The sequence below is a fragment of the Triturus cristatus genome, chromosome 5_1 (assembly GCF_964204655.1).
Source record: "Triturus cristatus chromosome 5_1, aTriCri1.1, whole genome shotgun sequence".
NCBI lineage: Eukaryota > Metazoa > Chordata > Amphibia > Caudata > Salamandridae > Triturus > Triturus cristatus.
The window spans coordinates 102,358,071-102,382,140 of NC_140587.1; the positions used below are offsets into that span (position 1 = coordinate 102,358,071).

Sequence of the window (24,070 nt, forward strand, 5' to 3'; positions counted from 1 at the left end):
CAACATGTCCCAGGAGTCCAAAACACCATGGCAGATCTGCTCGGCAGACAGACGCAGCAGATCCACGAGTGGGAACTTCACCCGCAGGTTCTTCACCCGTTCTTTCAAATGTGGGGGCATCCGCAGATACATCTCTTCGCCACCTACGAAAACAAAAAATGCCCAAGCTTTGCCGCCAGATATCCACACCCATTGTCCAAAGGCAATGCGATATGGATGAACTGGTCAGACAAATTTGCGTACGCTTTTCCACCTCTCCCACTAATTCCATTAGTGGTGCGAAAGCTACAACAGCATTCCCTCACACTGATCCTAGTAGCTCCAACATGGGCCAGACAACCGTGGTACACCACGTTGCTGGAACTCTCGGTAGTACCTCACCAAAAGCTACACCTCTCACCATGCCGCCTAACCCAGAACCATGGAGAGATCAGGCACCCGGACCCAGCTCAGCTCAACCTTGCCATCTGGCTCCTGAAATCCTAGAATTCGGATACCTAAACCTTCCCCCTGACTGTATGAATGTCATCAGAGAAGCTAGACGCCCTACCACTAGCGCCCTACCACTAGAGCCATAACAACACAATCAATCCTCTAGACGTGTCTATTCAACACATCATATGCTACTTACTCTATCTACAAAGGTGTAATCTAGCATATACCTCCATTCGGCAATTGCAGCTTACCTACAAAACGGGCAGCACCTATCACTTTTCTGGGTACCTGCCATTAAAGCCTTCATGGAAGGCCTAAAAAGAATAATTCCCCCCAGAGTACCACCCTCACCTGTGTGGAACTTAAATATCGTTCTCACAAGGCTAATGGGGCGCCCTTCGAACCTTTGCATAAATGCGAACTGCAATTTCTAACATGGAAAACAGCTTTTCTTGTAGCCATCACTTCCCTTAGAAGGGTCAGTGAGATATAAGCACTCACTATACAAGAACCTTTTCTTCAAATGCACCAGAACAAGGTTGTTCTCCGTACCAACCCAAAATTCCTACCTAGTCATTTCCCCTTTTCACTTAAAACAATCTGTAGAATTACCGTTTTTTTTGTCGCAACCTCAAACTGTTGCAGAACGGGCTCTACACACGCTAGATGTCAAACGAGCCTTACTTTACTATATCCAAAGAACACAACCTTTCAGAAAGACCAAACAACTGTTTGTCTCCTTCTCTCGACCACACAAGGGCAACCCCATCTCAAAATCAGGGATAGCCAGGTGGATTGTAAAATGCATACAGATTTGCTACCACTAAGCAAAACGCATGCTATCTGTTCCCCCTAAAGCCCACTCTACACGAAAGATAGGGGCTTCTATGGCTTTTCTAGGGAACATCTCATTAGATGATATATGCAGAGCAGCTACGTGGTCAACACCGCACACTTTCACTAAACATTACTGTGTAGATGTGCAAACCAAGCAACAAGCTTATGTGGGCCAGGCTGTACTAAAAACACTGTTTCAAACCACTGCAACGGATATCGGTGGTCGCCGCTAAGGTTGGGAACTGCTATATAATCTACGCAAAAGTGTGTAATCTGCAGCTCATATGCCTCGAACGGAATATGCTACTTACCAGTATGCATCTGTTCTTGGCATGTAGAGCTGCAGATCTACACACGCCCACCCGCCTCCCCGGCTACCTGTATCCGTTCCAGTCTATCTTATTTAGATACAACACACATGGGTTCTTCACAGTTATTACTACGCTCCATCTTTCCCTGTTGGCGAAAAACAATCTGAGGATGGAGCCGAAGCCCATGCGTAATACGATCCAAAGGAGGAGTCACCGACCTTGTGACTTCCAAAGACTTTCCAAGAGGAAAAACAAACTGCAAACATCCGGGCCCAACACCAGATGGCGATCTATGCAATAGTGTGTAGATCTGCAGCTCTACATGCCAAGAACAGATGCATACTGGTAAGTAGCATATTCATTTAACACCATACAGATAGGGTAGATCTTCGCACCAATCCAAAATTCCTTCCTAAAGTAGTTCCAATCGGTTGAGTTACCTGTGTTCTTTCCTCAACCTGATTCCTTCGCAGAAAGAGCGCTTATTGTCAGAAGAGCACTTTTGTACTATATTGAAAGGACAAAAGATTTACGTAAAACAAAGCACTGTTTGTTGCATTTGGTCCCCCTCACAAAGGCAATCCTATCTCTAAATGTGGCATTTCAAGATGGATTATTGAATGCATTCAGATTTGCTATGCTAAAGCTAACAAAACTTTTTAAAAAAATGTTTATTGATTGTACATCTGTAAACCACATAATCAGGTTTCAAGGCAATCTAACACAACATTATTGACATATCTGAAATAGCCATGAAAGTCGCATAGTTTCGTAACTCACTATGTACATCTGTCCTGATAACAAATCGCATTAATTTAAACCCTATAAGTAGCTCATGCATTCTTGATTACCCGTGATATTAATATCTCGATATTCCCACAACTCCCCACACCTACATGTGTTCAGTCCTGTGTCATCTCTGAGTCTCTAGTGTTCTCGCCCCCTATCTCGCCTGTGGTGGATCGTTCAAGCAAGTATGCTCAAAGTGGCTCCCAAATGTCCTTTGGCTGAGACGTAGGCAGCATTAACTCCTCATATGTAGTTTGTTGCTCTTGGCAAAATATAAAGCCATTCTTAAATTTGGGTGCACACCCCCTGTCCCATCTGCAGGCCATTCTGCGTTTAGCTAGGAGTAGGCCCAGCGATATGTACTTTCTGATTGAGGCCTCAAGGTCTTTTGTGTATCCTGATAATGTGGTAAGCGGGGTATGAGGTATGGTGGATCCAGTCATCCGGCATAATGCTTCAAGTACTGTGCCCCAATAGATCTGAATGGGGTTTCATTCCCATGATAGGTGTAGAAAGTCGGCTCCCGCTCTCCCACATCTGTCACAGTTATCATTTTACCTGAGCTGAAAGCGAAGTAGCTTCGCAGGGCTGTCATAGAGGCGGTGTAGGTATTTAAAGTGTACAATGCACAATCTACTGCTGGCTGATACAAATGCAGCTTGTTGACAACAAAACGTCCATTGATCGTCGCTATGGGAGTTTATAGGTCCTCTTCCCAGCACGCTCGCGCTGTTTGAGCAATGTGTGGACTATCCGCTTGCGTGGTCTGATATAGGATAGAGACCACATGTGTAGAAGTAGACCTTTGGAGTAGGGCATGCAATAGAGACAGAGCAGGGGGCTCATCTAAGAAATTCAGGAGTAGCACCCTTAACATCTTGGCGGAGCCTGACCTACATGCAAAGTTCCATTGGGGTGGACTGACAGTCTTTGAAGAATGCCTCTAGAGTGCGGAATTTCCCTTACTTATACAAGTTCCCCCAAGTCAGTGCTTCACTAATAGGATTAACCGGTGAGCTAAAGTAAGCTGTATAGGGTACTGGCGCCATATATCCATGCTCCACTGCCAAATGCGGCACATATGGTGGTGGATGTATCCAATATGTCCCAAAGTGCACCTGTGTGCACCAAAAATACAATATCATATCTGGCAATTCAAATCCTCCCTTAGTAAATCAGGTTCTCCCATTTTAATCTAGGTAGTTTGCCCCCCCCCCCCCCGACGGATACATTGAGATTTGAGGGTTTAAAAAAGATGTTTAGTGGGTGCATAGGGGATATTAATGAAGAGGTAGAGTAACTTAGGAAGTATCACCATTTTGATTAGAGTCCTGCCAATGAGAGAGGCATACCAATCCATCTGGTGATCAAATCCGTCAGTGTTTCTAGCGCCTGGCCGTAATTGGCTCTCATAAGTTCTGCCTTGTCCCTAGTTACCACAATCCCCAGGTATTTTGTTTTAGTATCGCACCAGGTCAAGGGGTAGTCAGGGTCGTATCGTTTGACTGAGTCGGTAAGGGGGAGATTTGGGGATTTTCCTCAGTTAATGTCAACTCCCAAATACGTCCCAAATTGTATAAGCTCACGTAGTATTGGGTTAAGATTGACTTCAGGGTCCCATAGATTTAGTGTGATATCTGCGTATAATGATTTTAAGATGGTGCTGCTGAAGTTTAGCTGCCAATGGCTCCATATCCAGCGCAGAAAGGAGAGGAGATAGCGGACATCCCTGCCGTGTCCCTCTTGTAATCTGAAACCTGGGGGAGCACACCCTGTTGATTAGTACTTTGGCCTGGGGGTTCGTATATAGCAATTGAATCCTGGATAAAAAGGGAAGAGGGAAGCCCATGCATCGCAGGATGCTGGCTAGATAGTCCCATTCCAGGGAATCAAATGCCTTGGTGGCATCTAGAAAGACCGCCACCGCGGCTAGTTCTGGATCGATATCTTGCACGAGAGCAAAGAGGGTGCGTAAATTGTGGGAAGTTGCTCTCCCTGGTACAAATCCTGACTGGTCAGGTAGTACTAAGGCGCTCATAAGGAGGACTGATTCAGTTCGCGAGTATCTTTGCCAGGATTTTAGCATCACAATCACATAAAAAATGATAACGGTCTGTATGAATCGCATTTGTTGCCCGACTTCCCGGTTTAAGTATGAATACAAGTACCTTGTGCATTGTTTGGGGGAGGACACAGTTCTCCGGTTCCTCCTTGTAAACATTTTTAAGGATCGGGATGAGAGAGTCACTGAAAGTTTTGTAAAATGCTATACTACGCCCGTTTGGGCCAGGGGCTTGTCTAGAGCGAAGCTGCATAATTGTAGTGCGTATTTCATCATCCTTGAAGTCCGCCAAGAGAAATTCTCTTTGGGCATCCCCTAGCCACCCCAGTGCTATATCTTAAAAGTATGATTTGAACTGCACTCGCTTTTCTGAGTAATTCACTTACCTATGCCTTTCTCTTCCCTTTTTTAGTGCTATGGTCCTGATGAGAACCCCATCTTAAAACTAACGGGGTTCGAATCGCGTAGACCTTCTTCCCTTGTTCTCCAGTCACATGTTCTTCAAGTCCGCCTCCGGTGTTTTGATTTTATGCAGTCTTAAAACAATGTCAAACTTAACAAATTGTATTGACTTATGTGCACTCCTTATTTAGCGGATCTCATTCCAAGTAGTTATGGACGGAGACACCTTTTGTGTTTACAATTAGAACCAAAGGGAGATTAAACTGAATTGTATGTTTGAGTTGTGTGTGTGAATAAGGAGTGGTGTAAGTCTGTTTGTTAGTGTTGTACCTCTGTCATTAGGACAGTAGAGTTCCACATTTTGGTATTAACTGTTGTCCCTTAATTCTTCTCTTTGTGTATATTTGTCTTCATTACGTTTGTGTGTCCAGATCATGTTTTTGTGACAAATCAAATCATTGTAAAAAATAGATTCTTTGCGATTAAATACTATTTAGTAGTACGTCCGTAGTCGTTCTCTCTTTTCTTCTACGGCTAAATATCTCAAATTATTCGTCAGCATTGGCATTTCTGTTAGTTCTACTTGTTTATAGGCTCAGCCTTGCTGACTGGAGCCACACCCATTCTTGTTTAGAAATATTTAGCGGGTCCTTGCTCGCGAGGTGTCTTGACCTTAAAAACCTTTGGGTCACGAATCCTTCGGATTCGTTGTTTGTGAATTTATGCTATTTATTTAGGGTTCTTTTGGACACTTCACTTCGGTGTTCCTTTTCACTTAGTTTTTTTTTGATAATGTCTGAAAAATATGCTTTTGCTTATAGTGAAGATCATATTCAAAAATTGTTGAGTGCCCGACCCTTTTCGCCTCTGCTTCTTTGAGTGTGACAGCTAAAACTCAAAACGAATCAGACAAACTTCTCCGTTTAAAGAAAAAACAAATGAGGACGGACCTTCACGGCCATTTTTTGGTTGAACATCTGAAAGCAGGGACGATCCCAGGGGGTCTTCAAATTCGCAATATCCCGGTCATCTTTACAGAGGATCCTTTGTACAAAAAAGGCTATAGCTGCATTGAAACCAAATGCAGTAGAGACCTTATGGTCCTAACAGTTGAGACAGCTATCAGGATTTCACAACAACAATTGGAAGAAATAGCCACACTGGAGTCAGAAATCAAAAATAACCAATCAATTATTGACTGCAAAACTCTTTTGGAAAAAGTGTACAAAGAGATCTTGGAATTCAAGGATTATACCATCAATCAAAAAGGCAATAAATTTGAAAAAGACAAAAGAAACTTCTCGTTGGATTCTGTGTATCCCTACTTACAGGCAGATTTCTACACCAGATCTGAGTCACGTAGATTCCTTCCAGATTATCAAGGACGTTCAAGAAACCGATTTATCACCTTTTCGGAAACTTCATCTTCATCTGGAGGAGAGACTGATAGTAGTGAAGGTCGGCCTTCGGCTAATAAACGATGGAATTCCCAACCACAACAAGGGCCTTCTTTTTTAGGGAGAGGCCAGCAAAGATCACGTGGAAGAACAAGATACAACAACCAACCCTGGGAAATGACCACGCGCAGACAACACTACAAAAGTTAAAACCATCTCCTATCTTTAACTTGTCTACACGCATACTAACTAGCGAAGAGGAGAGCATCCTGGAAAAAGGCTTGACATTTGTCCCTTCAAGATCGACTGATTTCATCAAAATGAAAACAGAAGCAATTGAATTCTGTAGAAAGATTAGACTAAAAATGTTCTTCGCCAACACAGAGTATACTTCTCCCAATGAAGTAACAGGATTGAAGAAAAAATCAATCTTCTGCCCTCCCAACAGTAAGATCCCCAAGGAGATGATATCTTTTGAACGGATTATATTATCGGCAATTTCAAATATGGAAAGAAAATCTAGATACATCAAACATAACATTTCAAAAGCACAACGGGAAGCTCTAGTTACACTAAAAAATTACGCTTCTGTAACTATAAAGCAAGCAGACAAGGGGGGATCGATTGTAGTCTGGGGAACTACAGACTATACAGCAGAAGCCATGAAACAACTGAATGACCCAGCCTGCTATAAACGTATTGCCAAAGACCCCACTGTTGAACTCCAAGGTTATCTTTTTGATCTTCTTGATAAAGGTTACGCCCAGGGATTCCTAGGTCCTAAAGAGTATAACTATCTGTCCAATAAACATCCAAGAACCCTGGTGTTCTACATCCTTCCAAAGGTTCACAAGAATTAAACCTCACCACCAGGCAGGCCGATTGTCTCGGGGTGCGATTCTCTTAACGAACCTATTTCCAAATACGTCGATCATTTTTTAAAACCTTTTATGATCGAGGTGCAGTCGTACTTACAAGACACTACGGACTTCATAAACAAATTACAGGAAGTCAGTTTCACAGATGATAAAGACCTTTTGGTAACACTTGACGTGTGCTCACTTTACACTCAAATCCCGCAGGATGATGCGTTAGCGGTCCTTTCACATTTCTTGGATAAAAGACCCAGACCATTCAGGGTACCAACTGAATTTATAGTTGAATTGGCTAGTTTTGCCCTCAAAAAGAATTTCTTCTCATTTGGCAACGAATTCTTCTACCAAACCGAAGGCGTTGCGACGGGTTGTCCTTTTGCACCAGAATTGGCAGTGCTGTACATGTCCATGTACGAACAAAAATTCATCTATAATGACAACCCATTCATACATTGGATCACATCTTGGTTACGGTTTATAGACGATGTCTTCATGACATGGTCCGGAGATTCCATCCAGCTGGCTCAGTTCTTTGAATGGCTTAATCAAAGATCCCCGGACATAAAATTCAGTATTCATTCTTCAAAATCGAGAATACCGTTCCTTGATGTGGAAGTTTTTCCCGTAGAGGGACACCTAGTAACCTCCTTGTACACTAAGCCGACAGATAGGAATAAGGCCTTGCTATTTTCGAGTAACCATCCGAGAAGTCTTAAAGAAAACCTTCCGTACGGCCAATTCCTCAGAATAAGAAGGAATTACTTCTTCAAAGAGGATTACAATGTGCATTCCAACAATCTCATGGAAAAACTTAGAGATAGGGGTTACCCCCAAAAATTGGTTAAATCTGCAATGAAGAGAGCGTGGTGGACCCCTAGGGAAACCCTATTAGTCAAGAAAGAAAAACTTCCAACGACACGCCAAGTATTCGTTACCACCTTTTGCCCAAACTCTAATCAACTAAAAAAAGCAATTCATCAAAATTGGCATCTGATTCAAAATCTTGATCCTTCTCTAGAAAACTCCCCGATGTTTGCGTTCAAAAGAGAAAGAAATGTGGCCAACGACATAGTTAGGGCTTCACAAAAAATCACAAACAAATCATCATTGAGAGAAATGATGGGGCTGTCACCCATTAAAGGACATCACAAATGCGGGACATGTTCTTGTTGCGATCAAACGGAAGAGGGGTCATTGTTCTCCCACAAAGGGATTTTCTGGAAACATGAGACTTTTTCAAATTGTGAAACAAGATATGTTATTTACGGAATCAAATGCCCATGTCCTTCTCTGTATATTGGTAAAACCAACCAAGAGATTAGACATAGAATAACTCAACACAAATCCCGGATACGAAAAAAAGTTGAATCTGCACCCCTTGTGAATCATTGGGTACGAATGTCACATGGAGAACAAGATCTCCGCTGGACAGTAATCTCCAAAATAGAACGTGATCCACGAGGTGGAGACATGGAACTTAGGCTTGCTCAACGTGAAGCAATGCTAATTGTCAAGTTCGACACGGCAATCTCGGGGTTAAACGAATTATCCGAAATCTTCAGACTCTAAGGATTTTTTAATGGGGTTCCCTTGGTTTTCATCCAACCAGGGAACAATTGCAGCCTTCTATTTTCCCTTATGGGACATTTGACAAATGCTCCAATGAGCGTGCGCATCCAGGCGATGACTGTGAGTCAGATTTTGCATATTCAAGAGTCCACAACTCCCAGCAATCCAGATATATTCTGGTTTAACATCGAATGTCTACAATACTACAAATGTGTAATTGCAGGTTTCCATTGGGTTCATCTCTTTGACAACGGACTAATTTCATAACGTAGAAACCGCCCCAGCTGGGGCCTCTGCTTTATTCACTATGAGAATTCGCCAAGCGTTCGAGTCAGCAACCAGTCAAGGGACTCCACTTCCCAGAATGCCTGCGGGTGATTGACATTACGTCTTAAACGCCGTCCAGGTAGAACGCCTCCCGAAGCTTCCTGTTTCCGACGGACTTCTTAGACGCCGGAACCGAGCCACGAATTAGGTAACTGCGTTCACTTTACCTTTCCTCGGATTGCTTTCCCCGTCCGAAATTAAACGTTCTTTTTGACCATGTGGACTTGTATGCGTATTTTTCATCAAATTACAGTTTCGCCGTTTTCCGACTTGTGACAGAAAACGCCGGCAAACGCACGTCCATCTGGCACACCGCATGTGAGGAATCACTCCACCTCCAATTCAGGTAGGCTCCGCTTGCAGTTCTCCTATTCAAAATTTTTCAGGCTGTCAGAAATCTTTTTTGCCCCTTGTTTTTGACTAAATCACTATACCATGTGTTACTTTATCCATCTTTGCTAGAACACGGGTTAAACTGTATCCTGTGATCTCCACCTTGAAGGATTTACTCCACACGTCTTTTTCATCCATTTTTCTTCTCGGCCTCATTCCACAACGAGGTATTGTCCATAACTAGAAATTCTTTGATTTCTAAGTTCTAATCAAGTCTCATTCTTTTAACCTTTGATGTGACTACTTCCGACAATGAATTGTGCATTACTGTTTGTCTTCCTTTTAGTATCCTTCTTCTGAAACCTTGATTGGATACTTGCCTTCTACCCCGTGCTGGGTAAGTTCAATCATAGAGACAAGGCTATTGGGGTCCACTGCACTCGCTTTTCTGAGTAATTCACTTACCTATGCCTTTCTCTTCCCTTTTTTTAGTGCTATGGTCCTGATGAGAACCCCATCTTAAAACTAACGGGGTTCGAAACGCGTAGACCTTCTTCCCTTGTTCTCCAGTCACATGTTCTTCAAGTCCGCCTCCGGTGTTTTGATTTTATGCAGTCTTAAAACAATGTCAAACTTAACAAATTGTATTGACTTATGTGCACACCTTATTTAGTGGATCTCATTCCAAGTAGCTATGGACGGAGACACCTTTTGTGTTTACAATTAGAACCAAAGGGAGAATAAACTGAATTGTATGTTTGAGTTGTGTGTGTGAATGAGGAGTGGTGTAAGTCTGTTTGTTAGAGTTGTACCTCTGTCATTAGGACAGTAGAGTTCCACATTTTGGTATTAACTGTTGTCCCTTAATTCTTCTCTTTGTGTATATTTGTCTTCATTACGTTTGTGTGTCCAGATCATGTTTTTGTGACAAATCAAATCATTGTAAAAAATAGATTCTTTGCGATTAAATACTATTTAGTAGTACGTCCGTAGTCGTTCTCTCTTTTCTTCTACGGCTAAATATCTCAAATTATTCGTCAGCATTGGCATTTCTGTTAGTTCTACTTGTTTATAGGCTCAGCCTTGCTGACTGGAGCCACACCCATTCTTGTTTAGAAAAATGTCCAGCTAATCCAGCATCCAACCCCATTCCTTGTGTCACGTTTTTCCCCAGGTAGTCTGATGGAATGTCATCCTACCTGGGAAGCAGATTAGGGTGTTTAAAAGCAATCTGCCGGTCCCCAGGCGGTCCAAATGCCCATCAAAGGCGGAGACTTCAATGTTAAAATCCCAAAGGACATCCATTCCGCTATACGGCTTTTTTCTAACACATCATTAAACAAAAGAGGGGAACAGCTAATGAATCTTCTATGTACGCACAACTTTGTGAATGTTATGCAGATTGCTGGTACCCCGTCATCAGATGAATGTGTGATCCCAACTTACAGAAGCCGTGGCTCTACCTCTACTATTGACTATATTTTTGTTACTACCCCTTTAGAAGGCCATGTATTAAGGGCTGAAGTCATTCCTACTATACAAGGAGATCATAACCCTATTAACATTATTTTGAGCTTTTCGCGTCGTCCAGTGTACGATCGCACGCCCGGGGCTTGTGATCTAGTGACAACTACAGATAATCTTAGAATTGTCTGGCGCAATATTGATAATAATGCCCTCTTTGAAACAATGATAAAATCTCACTTCAACTTAGTTAAAACATGTCTGATGTTTAGCATTGGAAATATAGAGGTAGTTGCTGCTTTCTCAAAGTTATGTAAAGGGATTAAACTAATACTATCTAAACCTACTAGAATATTTGATTCTGAACCTGGCTGGTTTAATACAGAATGCTCAGTGGCCAATAGAGAATTAAGAAAGGCTCTCTTAAGTAAACCAAGAGTAAGCTCCCTTGTGATCTTATGTAGGCGTAGTTACAAGAAAGCTATCACACGTAGAAAGGAGGAGCTCATTAATGACCACTGGGCTAATCTTCTGCGGGCACATGCCCTAAAAAACGGAAAGATTTTCTGGAAGGCAGTTAAAGACATGAAAAATGTGGGCAACATCTCCTCACCGCTTGGATGCAATATATCCAGCGAATCCTGGGAGGCTCACTTCACTAAGATCTATGCCTCCCCAATCCCTAACGAACCTGAAAGAGTATTTACTTTTACCTCTGGATTACAGCTTGAATTAACTGAGGTTGAAGATGCCATAAGCCAAAGCTTAGGGGGCAAAGCACCGGGACCAGATGGTCTTCCAATTGACTTAATTAAAAATAAACCCGACTTTTGGGCACCACTTCTTACTAATATTTTTAACAATCTTACTGATTCATTTATTCCCGACTCTTGGTCTTATAGTACCATAGTCCCAATTTTTAAAAAGGGGGACCGGACGGATCCAAGTTGTTATAGGCCCATTTCATTGATCGATAACACCCTAAAAATTTTGGGTAGGGTAATATTTAATAGGATCAATCTATGGGCAGAGGAAAATAAGGTTCTGCACTCATCCCAGTTGGGGTTTAGGAGTAACGTTGGCACGGTAGAACAGTGCCTTAACCTTCATTTGATTATTGGCAAGTACACAATAGCTAAAAAAACACCAATGTACTTAGCATTCATGGATCTCACGTCAGCCTTTGACTTTGTCAACAGATCACGGCTGTGGCAAATTCTTTTGGATCTTGGGCTAGACGACCAACTAGTCTCTTTTTTGGCATATTTACACAGAGACTTGAAAGCTAGGGTGCGCATAGGAAGGAATGGTGAGATCTCGAACGCTATCAAAATTGGCAGGGGGGTCAGACAGGGCTGTGTCTTGGCCCCCCTTCTTTTTATACTGTATATCAATGATCTAACCAAATCACTTTTAACTACAACTGAAGACGTCCCAATCATCAAGGGAAATAAGATCCCCGCATTGCTTTATGCCGATGATGCCGTGCTAATGGGGCGCACCCCTAAAGCTTTGCGCGCCTTGGTCCACGGCTTTGTGAATTTCATGGCAACCTTGGGCCTATGTACAAATTTTAAAAAATCATTTTTAATGTCATGTGGGTCCAAGAAATATTCTAATTTTTCAATTGTTTTAAACTCTAATCAATTGTTAAGCACGTGCACTTTTCCTTATTTAGGCTTGGTATTCGCATCAAATGGTCTATGGAACGATCACATTGCTTACTGTAAAAGGAAATTTACCAATTCTATTAATACAATCTTGAGGCTACCAAAGCCGAAAAACATAGGGGTAGTTCCATCTATCATTAAAATTGACAGATTACAATGTGCACCAACTGCTACATACGGTGCAGAGGTTTAGGGGAATTCCGTCTGCACACCAATTCAGTGTGAAGAGAATAGATTTTGTCGTAAAACTTTAGGAGCTCCTTTCTTCTCTTCCACATATGCAAGCCATAGCGAATTACACTTGCCGTATATAGAAGATTTTATAAAGGCTCGCCCGACATTGTTCTGGTTAAGAATTTGGAAGAATAAGGCTGCACAATTGACCAGAGAGATAATTATGGACTGCTTGAATTGTGACAGAGGGATGGATATACCATGGCTGGCAGGTGTCCATAAAAGTTTGATAAACTTAAATATGGAATGTTTGTTCTTAAATCCTTTAGATCATAGCCCCGTTAACATTAAATCCATAGAAAGATCACTCTATGCATCTTTTAAAAAAATTAGACTAGCAACTGAAAATAACAAAACTTCGGTTGCTAGATATATGCAAATCGAGTATGTAACCCCAGACATGCCTAAATATCTTTTAAATCCTGTTGATCGCTGGGAAAGGGGCTTATTCTTCAGACTCAGAACAGATACAATGAAATATTTGTTATCATTCCCTACTGGCTACACAGCCAACCTTGAATCCTCCCTTTGCCCATGTAATAATAGTTCTAACCAATCAATGTTACATTTCTTATTTTTCTGTTCCTTTTATTCTTCCCTCACAAAAAAAATTTTTATCCCATATTTTAAGTCACAATGTGTTTCGGACTATAAGATTGCTTATGACATGGTGCTTGCTATCAACAATGATGATTTGTGTTTTAGAGTTGGATCCTTTTTTAAATCAGCGGTATATTCTCGAAATACTATGTATTTGACATAATTCCGCTATTTGATGTGTTTGTATTAACTGTATTTTTTATATTGTCACTTTTTTATTCTTAACTGTACTTTTATGGATATAATGTTTATCCGAATAAAGTTCACATTCATTCAAATGCCCATCAGGAGGAAATCTGGAGAAACAGGATGGGATGCGGGGTTTGCCCATCCTACCACTGCACTACATCCTCAGCTCCTTAGCACTAGGCAGTTTTTCTGCGACCTTTCGTCCCAACCACCCCCCCCCCCCCCCTCCTCCAACCAGCCCATACAGCCAAAACTACACCCACAAAAATTCCTAATTACCTCTCGCTTGCCGTGAGCGAGGAGATGCTTAAGGCTCGAAGTGTGCAGAAGGACTTTTGGGGCATTTTAGGTTGAGGGCGGGGGGAAGAGTCAGGTCACACCCGATCCTGTTTTTTGGTTTAAGTATAATCCTTGCCTCTAGTGGGTTTAGCTCCAATTTGGCCCATGTGGGGCAGAAAGACTGTTGGAGCCATTTGGGATGGGATTTCAGGCTGATGTGTCTGTCCCTGGTTTCCAGTAGGCTTTCCCCCCCCCACCCCGTTGGGGTTAAGCCTCATATATGTCGTCCAGGAGGACAGAAAGACTGTTGGGGCTTTTTGGAGTGGGGGTATGGCTCGATGCCTAAACGGGCGGCCCTACCACATACTTCCCTTTATTTTCCTCTTCTTTAAAGCATAATTCCTGGCTCTAGTGTACTGGGGGCAGAAAAGACAGCTGGGGCCCGCCTTGGTTTCTATAGGCTTTTTAGTTGATTACTTCTGTCATTCTATGTAATAACTGATTAAATGTTCTGTAATAACTCTAATAAAGCAATGTTGATAATCTGTCTTTTTCCTCAGAAACCTAATGAAAAAGAGATATATTTATTCAAAGATCTACTGCTGGAGAACCTTTGCAGCCAGGCCACTTGTGTCCCACCTGGACTTAATGGCATTGTGCTTCATCCTAGTGCTTCCAGCACAACTGCACATGAGATTAGCACACAGGACATTCCGCCTCCAATGGAGCCCTAGCTGTAGCTGTCTAAAACAACTAGATTTACCCTCCTTCGGATCCCATTTAAACTTTGAGCAGGTGGACTTTTCCTTCCATCTTTCTCAGATGGAAAACGTGGTCCCCTTTGTGGCCTCCAGTGGCTACCACAACTGATGCCTCATTGGAAGACTTGGTTGCCCCTCTGGGCAGCATGAAGATAAACACCACATGAAAACTAATTTCTTTTTAACTTTGTGAATTTGAGTGTTGTTTAGTTGACAATGAATGTATCCCTGCCTCGAAATCTAAGTGAATGGGTTCTGTTCCTAATGAACATCCAAGCTGCTGTGTCTAGAAGCACATTGGTTTTGAATTGCAATGCATGGAGGTGATCAGTCTTTACTTTGGATATGAGGAATTTGTCTGCCAGTAGCTCAGCTGTCACGGAAACATTATACTGGCAGATCGCCTGATCTGGCTCAGAGCTCCTCTAACAAACTACATGGAGTCCTCAACTGTCCTTGTTCTGCAGCTGTGGATCTCCTTACTTGCATTAACGGAACAGTGTCATTTTTCAGTCCGATAAAGATTTCTAGGATACCTAATGGGTGTACAGATGTGCAGTGTTGATAATGGTAATAAAGATAAATATGATCAAGTACTGAATTGAACTAACGTTTCCTTAGTCATGTTATTTTATTTTTTTTTAACTCATTTTAAGTTATAGGTAGATTAAGGTTTATGCTTTCTATTGTTGAAATTATAATTAATGATGAAGTAAAAAAATTAGCAGGCATCCTTCAAACAAGAACTTACATAACTCAAGAAACAAAGTGCTTAGTGTAACAGTTGCTACTTTTCTTTACTGTTGCAGTTTGAGCGCTGTTTGTGCCATGGAGAGCAGGCTTTGATCCTCCCTGCATCACATTCTTCTACAGGGATGTCAACGGTAAGTCAAGTCGGTCTTGCTCTGAGGGGGTTCATGAATTGGTAATACATTGTCAACAAAGCCTATCTAGCAGTCAGTGTTTATTGTGCAGTATGCTGTTTGGATAATTTTATTTACTACTGCTGTTCCGCTGACTACCAATACTATTCCGATTGGCGAACCAATTTACTCGCTCATGGTTAACTTTTTCTAACCTGTAGGGGTATAGTTTCTAAGTGTTTTATAGAATATGGTAGTGGCTAGAAACTCCGCAGCAATGTAACACAGTAGATAAATATTAATCAGAAAAGTATACCTGTGATCTTCATTGAAGTCATACTTAGTGCGTTTGACAGAAGCATCCTATCGAATGACCTGGTATTTCTTACTCTAGCCTCAAGAGACATAATATATTTCTGATAACAGAGGGTTATATGATCTTAGAAAATTATTGGATACTTCTATATACTGACCTGGCATTGTAACGTAGACGATACCAAAAAATAATCCCGGCATACGTGCTTGTTGTGTGGATAAGTTATATGTGAAGCCCATCAGGGCTTTTTAACATTGCCCAAACATCAACCAGGCCATGTAAATACATTATTTGATATCGAATTCTAGCTGCAGATTCCTTACCTCTGAATTTTCCAGGCGTCAGACTGGATCTGGAACATTTTCCGTCACCAGTATCCCTGCGTGCAGTCGGTGGCTCTGTCCTGCTCTACGTGACGTCGCCAGTTGTAATGTCATGGTCACCTATAGGCGTCACCCAGGTGGGCGGTGTCAGTTCTTTTCTTTCCGCGCCAGTTAGTGCTGATCCAGAGAAGAGATACACCTCTATATCTTTTTGACAGGCTTTTGTCGAGAGGTTTTTTTCATGTGTGTCCAGGGTTGACCTCTAGACAGTTAGGTTTCAAGCTGAGTGGCGCGTGTCACCGCGCCATGTCGGCAACCAACCCCCCATCTTGAATGTTTGTAGTGTCTCGAACGTGACCACGACTCAACGTCGTACTGTGACTGCTGGGCCATGGCACTGAAGGCCATGTGGAATCAATCCATGAAGATCCTTGCGGCTCGGTAGTTGATATCTAGCTGGACTCCGCGGAGGTTATCACAGGTTACTACATCCTCCGCTCCTGAGCACTATGCAGTTTTTCTGCGACCTTTCGTCACAACCCCCCCCCCCTCCTCCTCCAACCAGCCCATACAGCCAAAACTACACCCACAAAAAATCCTAATTACCTCTCGCTTGCCGTGAGCGAGGAGATGCTTAAGGCCCGAAGTGTGCAGAAGGACTTTTGGGAGTTGATATCTAGCTGGACTCCGCAGAGGCTATCAAGGGAGAGAAAGTCGCTGGACCAGTGCAGGAGCCCCAAGTTGTCGCACTTAAGGTCCTCGGGACACTCGAGGAAGAGGCCTAAGAAGTCCAAACGCACTTCGACTTGAACTCACCTGTCTTCCGTCGACGAGACAGGTGGGGAGCATCGACGCTCTAGGCAGGGTTTCGCGGAATCCCCCTGTTTGTGGGAGCCGGCGCGAATGCTGCTCAAATAATAGAAACCTACGAGGCCATGCGCTGCCTATTTGAGTGGGCCAACCCCTTCGTGTGCCTTCGGGCCCCACGGAGTTGGGAGAGGCCCCACCAGGCTCCACGCTGATAGCTCCGGCCTCGGCGCTGGTGGCTTCTCCTGGATCCGATTCCAGGTCGGCACTGGTTGTCCCAACGTGACCTTACCATGCGCTGGCCTCGAAGGCACCAGCCCCATTCTGATACCTGACGACTGAGTTGGATCAACGTCAGTCATGTAGACTCCGGTGCGGACTGAGCCCAAATGTTGTACATAGTTTCTTGTTAATTTTGAAGAGGTTTCAGGATTTTTCAGGCTTGGGAGCAGAATGGGTGGGGTCTCTGGACCCTTCAGAAAACCAGTTTGGCACTCCTGTTGAGGAACTGCACTGGTATGAGGAATTTGGGAGGCTAGTGGACTGGAGACCTCACTAGATACTGGTATGCTCTCTCCACCTAGTTTTGCTACGGAGGAGGGGGGATCTTATGCCATGGTGATGAGGAGGGCTTCAGAGGTCCTCGGTGCAGGTCAAGACTAATCTCTTGACCTAAGTGCTTCAGTCTGGGGCTTACTCATCTGAACCCCTTTTGCCCTTTAATGAGGCACTTAGGGATGTCCTTCCAGGCACTTGGTCCAAGCCTAGCACATAGGCTCCTGTGAACAGGACTATAGCACGGCGCCATCACCCTGCACCAGGTGATCCAAGTTTCCTCAGCCAACACCCCACCCTTGAGAGTTTGGTGTTTCAGGCTCCTAAGTCCCATCGCACGTTCCCTTCTGGTCCGCCTGATAGGGAATCAAAGAGGCTGGATGTACTTGGGAAGAAGTTTTCTTCCACAGCCTTGCATTGTGGTCGGTGAGTACCGCATGCTTATTGGGCCGCACGCATTAAGGGAAACAGGTGTGTAAGTGCTGCCACAGGTTCTGGAAGAGGACCGGGCCATGCTCTCCCAAGCAGTGAAAGATGAGAAGGATGCACCAAAGTTTACCATTATGTGGGGCCTAGATACGACTGACTCGCTGGGTAGAGCGGTTTCGCCGATGGTGGCCTTCCGGCCCCATGCCTGGTTGTAAACATCAGGCTTCTCGGGTGATGTCCAGGCTAACCTCCTGGACATGCCCTTTGATGGGACTCATTTCTTTGGGGAGCAGGCAGACTTTACCTTGGAGTACCTCAAGGCATCTTGGGCTACGGTCAGGTCCTTGGGCCTCTCGGTTACAATCTCTTGACCAGTTTACCTTTCGCCCCTTTCGTGCCAATAGAAGGGGTATCAACCGCGTCAGCCATACCTCAGCCACTGTCCTGCACAGACTTCCGAAGTTGTGTGAGGATGTGGATGCGGTACATTCTGACCTCATGTGTATGGTAGCCAGAAGTTGTCTGCCACCCAGCCCCCAGCAGCTGCAGCCTCCAAGTATTCCTAGTTTGGTCCTGCAAGACCATGCCACTCCAGTTGGAAGGATTCAATATCATCTACTCCGCTGGAGGTCCATAACATCGGACAAATGGGTCTTGCAGATTATTCAGGATGCCTATTCTTTCCCCTTTCTTTCTTTTCTTCCTCTACTGCCAACTCAAGAACTGCTGGGGGAGGATCATCTATTATTTCTCCAAGAGGAAGTTGCAGTTCTACTGGCCAAGGGAGCTATAGAAAAGGTTTCGATTTTAGAAGTAGGCAGTGGTTGTTACTCCTGCTACTTTTTGATACCGAAAAAAACCCAAGGTCTATGTCCTATTCTGGACCGTCAATCTCTTCCTCAAAAAGGAGAAATTCAAGATGCTCACGTTGGCCCAGGTGTTGTCTGCCCTAGACCAGGGAGACTGGCTGGTAGCGCTGACTTGCAGGAATGCGTATTTTCACATCCTCATCCTGCTTGCCCACTGACGTTACCTGTGGTTCAAGGTAGGCCATGGTGCTCCCCTTTGGCCTTACCAGTGCCTCTCAGGTGTTCACCAAGGTAATGGCAGCAGTTGCAGCTCATCTGCACAGGTTAGGGCTATCAGTCTTCCCCTACCTTGACAACTGGCTGATGTGGCACCTTCTCCCCAGGCTGTTGTCTCCCACCTTCAGACTACAGCAGCCCTCCTGAATTTGCTGAGGTTCACTATAAATGTGCTGAAGTCAAACCTGACTCCTTCTCAGATGCTCCCTTTCACCAGAGTTGTTCTGGACACAGTATAGTTTCAGGCTTATCCTCTGGAACAGCGAGTCCAGGAAATTCAGGTTATGATAACGATGTTTCAACCTCTATCCTGGATTTTGGTGACAATGACTCTGAGCCTCCTGCAACTCTCCAGTAGGCGCAGCATCAGGGGAATTTCTCCGACATGCTTCATAAATCGGAGGGAACTGCAAAAGACATACAGTGGTGATTGATGAACCGCAATTGGGTCAGAGGCAGACCCCTTCCTCTTCCCCAACGAGCTGTCTCAGTAGTGCCAGATGCCTCACTCCTGGGATGAGGCGGCCGTCTGGGAGAGGTGGCGATCGGGGGACACTGGTTTCCAGCGGAGTCGGGGCTCCACATTAACTTGTTGGAACTTAGGTCGATCCGGCTAGCATTGAAAGTATTTCTTTCCTCTGTCAAGGGGAAGTTGGTGCAAGTGTTGCTTTGACAACACGTCTGCTATGTGGTACTGCAACAAGCAGGCCCTGTGCCTCAGGACATGGCTGGAACATGGACATGACCCTAGTGGTTCAACTCCTGGCAGGTTCTCTGAACGCCAGGGCAGACAAACTCAGCCATTGATGCCTAGCGGATCACGAATGGTGTCTCAAGTCGGAGGTGGCACAAGGTCTCTTTCAGCAGTGGGGAAAGCCTTGGTTAGATTTGCTTATCCTCTGAAGAGCACATGCAATGTCAGCAGTTTTGCGCTCGAGTTTCCAAGGCGGCTATCGCGTGGCAACGCCTTCCCGCCCATACCACTTCTACCCAGAGTTCTTAAGACGATCGAGAACGATTGGGCTCAAGCCATTCTTTGACTCCGGACTGGGCATAGAGAGTTTGGTATCCAGAGCTACTTTGAATGAGCATCGATCAGATCAGGCTGCCTCTTCAGGAGGCTCTTCTGTTGTAGCAGCAGGGGAGGGTCCTCCACCCAAACTGGTCTACTCTCTGCCTCCTTGCTTGGAGATTGAGCTGCGACAGTTGATGGCTTTCAACCTTCCTCCCGAAGTATGTAATGTAATCTTGCTCTGCTTTGGGCACTCTCAAAGATTATCTTTCTGCTCTTTTCACTTTTTTGCGGCAGCCTTACTAACCCTCCATATTCAAATCCTCTATTGTAAATAGGTTTCTAAAAGCGCTTGTACATATGCTTCCACCTATGCCCTTTATCATGCCACAGTGGGATCTCAATCTGGTTCTCACATATCTCATGTGTGCTCCCTTTGAGCCTTTACAGAATTGTCCCCTCCGGCTGCTTACCATCAAGACAGCCTTTCTTGTGACGATAACATCTGCCCTGAGGGTGCGTGAGTTGCAGACATTGTCATTCAAGCCTCCTTACCGAATGGCATTCTTGGATAAGGTAGTGCTTCTCACCCGCGCCTCATTCCTTCCAAAAGTGGTGACCCCATTTCATCTGGGTCATTCAGTCACACTGCCCACCTTTTTTGCTCCTCCGTATCCCTATAAGGAAGAGGAGCATCTCCATCATTTCGACCCAAAAAGAGCATTGTCGTTCTACCTTACGTGGGAGCTAAAAGTCAGGCAGTGCAGAAACTAACCATTTTGCACTGAGATGTTATCTGTATTATAATCAGCTATGCCCTGGCTAGGAAGCAGCCTCCCGAGAGCTTACGAGCCCATTCCACCAGGGGGGAAGGCTGCGACAACTATGTTGGCTCGTTGAGTGCCAGTTCTTGACATCTGCTAGGCTGTAATGCGGGCTTCACTGCATACATTTGCAAAACAATTCTGCCTGGACAGTCAAGTCCACAGGTATAGGCATTTTGCCTGTTCGGTCCTGCAGGCCTTTTCTGGTCTAGTATACCGGTCTGTAGCCCACCACCATGAAGTATTGCTTGGGTATCTTTTCAAAGGTAAGAAATCTGCAGCTCGAAGTCTCTATCATATAAACAAGATTTTTTTTTATTTTTTTTTGATTTTCAAAAACCTTTGTCTCATCAAAGCGTACACTGCTATTCAGCCAACAACCCAGAGGCAGGCAGCATGTTTTCAGTGCGGCAAGCCGCATGAGCGATTCCACAGCGTACATTGGAGTAAATCACAAATAGTATCATTTTTATGAACATTTGAACAACACCAACTGTGAGCTAGAGTCAGGGAGGAACCTGTCAATATTAAGGGCAAATATCCCAGCTGCCCCCACCCTGCGACCTCGCACCATCAGATCCGCACAAGCACTAGTTTTCCTATCTCTGCTAGACGCAGTTTCAGCCAACATGGCGCTCGTACCAGGCTGGCGCCTTCACCACATGCGTGCTCCACGACGCAGCCTTATCCGGTCTTCATCTCATCACCAGCCATCTGACCAGTTGACTCAGTCATCCCCCTCCACTTCCGCTCCTGCAAGCCACTCCACCAACGGCTGCCACACATCAGCAGGTCTTGAACGCTGCGGCATTTGGTCCAAGTAGGCAGTCAGTTGCTCCCTACAGTATACCGCTGATCCCACCCAGCCAGACGCCTTCGGGGGAGCTTTCTTCTTCCAATGTATCGCTATTTGGCGCTTGGCAAGCAATAATAAGAGGGCAACGAGCTTACGCGATGCCCTAGGCACATTCAGTACAAATCCCAGGAGGGCCACAAGCGGGTCCGGTACCAGTGCCGCTCCCACTATCTTCCCTATAATGTTGAAAACTGTATCCCAGAATCTGTGTACTGGTCCACACATCCAGACTAGGTGGTAGAACGTAGCCTCACTCTCGCCACATCTCCAACAAGCCGTGTCGGACCGGAGACCCATCCTAAACAGTTGTATGGGCGTGCGGTATGTCCTGTGCAGGTAATTAAAGTGTATCAGCCTCAGTCTATAATTAGGCGACAGGTGTTCAAGTTGGGTGCAACAGAATTCCCACTGTTTTTCTGTAATACGTATGCCTGCGTCCTCCTCCCACAAGGTCCTGGAATCAACGTGCGCAACAGGTGTCGTGCTTTGTGTGGTCCTATAAATGCGTGTTATCAATTTACGCGGGGAGGAGTTTGACAGAATGTCTTCCAAAGCTGCCAGCGTCGGCGGAGCTTTTGGGAACATGGGGTATTTGTGCCTGCAAGCCGACTGCAATTGGTAGTACAAGAGGAGCTCCGAGGCCGTCGGCTCAGGCGCTGCGGCCAAGGATAATATCGGAAGAAAAGTTTCATCCGGATATAAGTCCCCCGCCACCCTCAGGCCACATGCGTGCGCTCGTCGCACCACTGCCGTGTCTGTAAGCGGACTCAGCAGAGGGTTGGCCTCCAATGGCATACTTGGGGCATATAGGTCCACTATGCCCGCACACTTCGCAATGTTTGACCAGGTCCAACGCACCATCTCAACGGTGTCAACGTCTTCCTGGGACCGCTTGTATTTCTGGTACACCGCCGTCCGTATAGGACAAGGAGCCGCCACGTCCATCTCTATTGCCACGTGAGGCTGGTAAGGAATCGGGTGATGCCAATAGTGCAAGTATTGGGCCTGTGCACTATACGCATACAACTCAAGGTCCGGGGCTGCGAGACCCCCCTGCCGGAAGGGGAGTGTAAGGAGGTTCCAGGCCACCCTCGGCTGCTTACCCGCCCACACCAGTTCAATCATCGCGGAGCGAAGTCGGCGAAAGAACGTCATCGTCAACGGCACAGGGATGTTTGCGAACAGATAGAGGAATTTAGGCGCCACAACCATTTTTGCAATGGCTATGCGGCCCGTCAAAGACAGCGGCAATGCTTTCCACCTCTTAACTTTACTCTCTAGCCACTCCTTGGCCACACCGAAGTTAGCCAACAACATTTCTTGAACTGAGCGGCTCATCCTTATACCCAAGTACTTGACCTCGTCCGTGACCCAATCGATCGGAAAGTTCGAGGCATGTGGGCTGCTGAATTCATATCTGTGCATAGATCGCCGCCTAGTGTTGGGTCCGGATGTTTGCACGTTGTTGTCCTGGAAGAGTCTGTAGGAAGGTGGATATCTGACTATGGTTACCCCCAACTTTTTGCCTAGTGTCTAGCTGGTTTTTCGACTTAGTTGGCCTGAGATCCTGCCATTCAGGGTCTCAGGCTGTCTGCTCTCTCTGTAAAATGGACTCCATGTACCCTAGGTACATAACCAATTGGTAAGGATCACCTTATTGGACCCTGTACAGTGTACCCTAGGTACCCAGGGCATAGGTGTACCCTAGGCCTCCCAGGGGCTGCAGCATGTATTATGCCACCCCTGGTCTGGCCTTCCAATCAGACACAACTGGCTGATCACTCAGCTGGGGCAAGGTCGTGTAATCACCCCTTGCTTAGGTGTAGTATTCCTATACCTACCTTATATATAGACACATGTGTACCTATCAGTCACTCCTATGGCAGGCCTTAACAATCCTGGAGGCAGAGTGCTTGGTAACATGTGAGATGGTGCTCTAGCATGAGCTGAGCCTGTCTGCAGCTTTCGGAACCATGTCCTTATAGCTGTTCTATGATATAGCCTACCATATACTCTTAAAGTGCCTTATAATCTTAAACGGTTATGGTAACTATGGTTGGGCTGTATCAAAACATGTCGTGTAAGGTGTCTAACAGTTTGGAATAATACCCCCATACCATTTCTGGTGATGAGGATATTATTCCCCCCTTCTAGAGGGAGAGACATGTTAAAATCCTACTTTGCTGTGTAACCTCTGACCAAAGCCTCAGCATCACAAAATGGATGCTGCTGCCACAGACACAAGTCTGACCTCCTGCTGCTGGGAGTGATCCCAGCCAGGGAGGCCTGGACAATAGGTTTCCTGCTTGGGGAGGTGCTAGCACCTCCCCAGACAGCCTTTAGTGTATTGGGGCAGGGTGGGCTGAAAGGAATGAGACATGCCTGGGGCACACAAGGTGTTCCTTGCATAGTCCAGTTCAAACCGGCGCTGGGGCACTCCAGCCCCAGCTCTGGCGCGAAACTGGA

General features: G+C 45.1%; 1 protein-coding gene across 6 annotated transcripts in view; it reads left to right on the forward strand.

Moving 5' to 3' along the window:
- NUGGC (nuclear GTPase, germinal center associated) overlaps positions 1 to 24,070 on the forward strand; it is a 1,337,967-nt gene that overhangs the window by 296,144 nt on the left and 1,017,753 nt on the right. For all 6 annotated transcript variants that reach the window (XR_014961415.1, XM_085604518.1, XM_085604516.1 and 3 more), the window contains one exon: positions 15,344 to 15,418. Coding sequence is in view for 5 of the 6 variants with exons in the window: in XM_085604518.1 (XP_085460644.1) it covers positions 15,344 to 15,418 (75 nt within the window). In the remaining variant the exon portion in view is untranslated. The remainder of the gene's footprint in view (positions 1 to 15,343; positions 15,419 to 24,070) is intronic.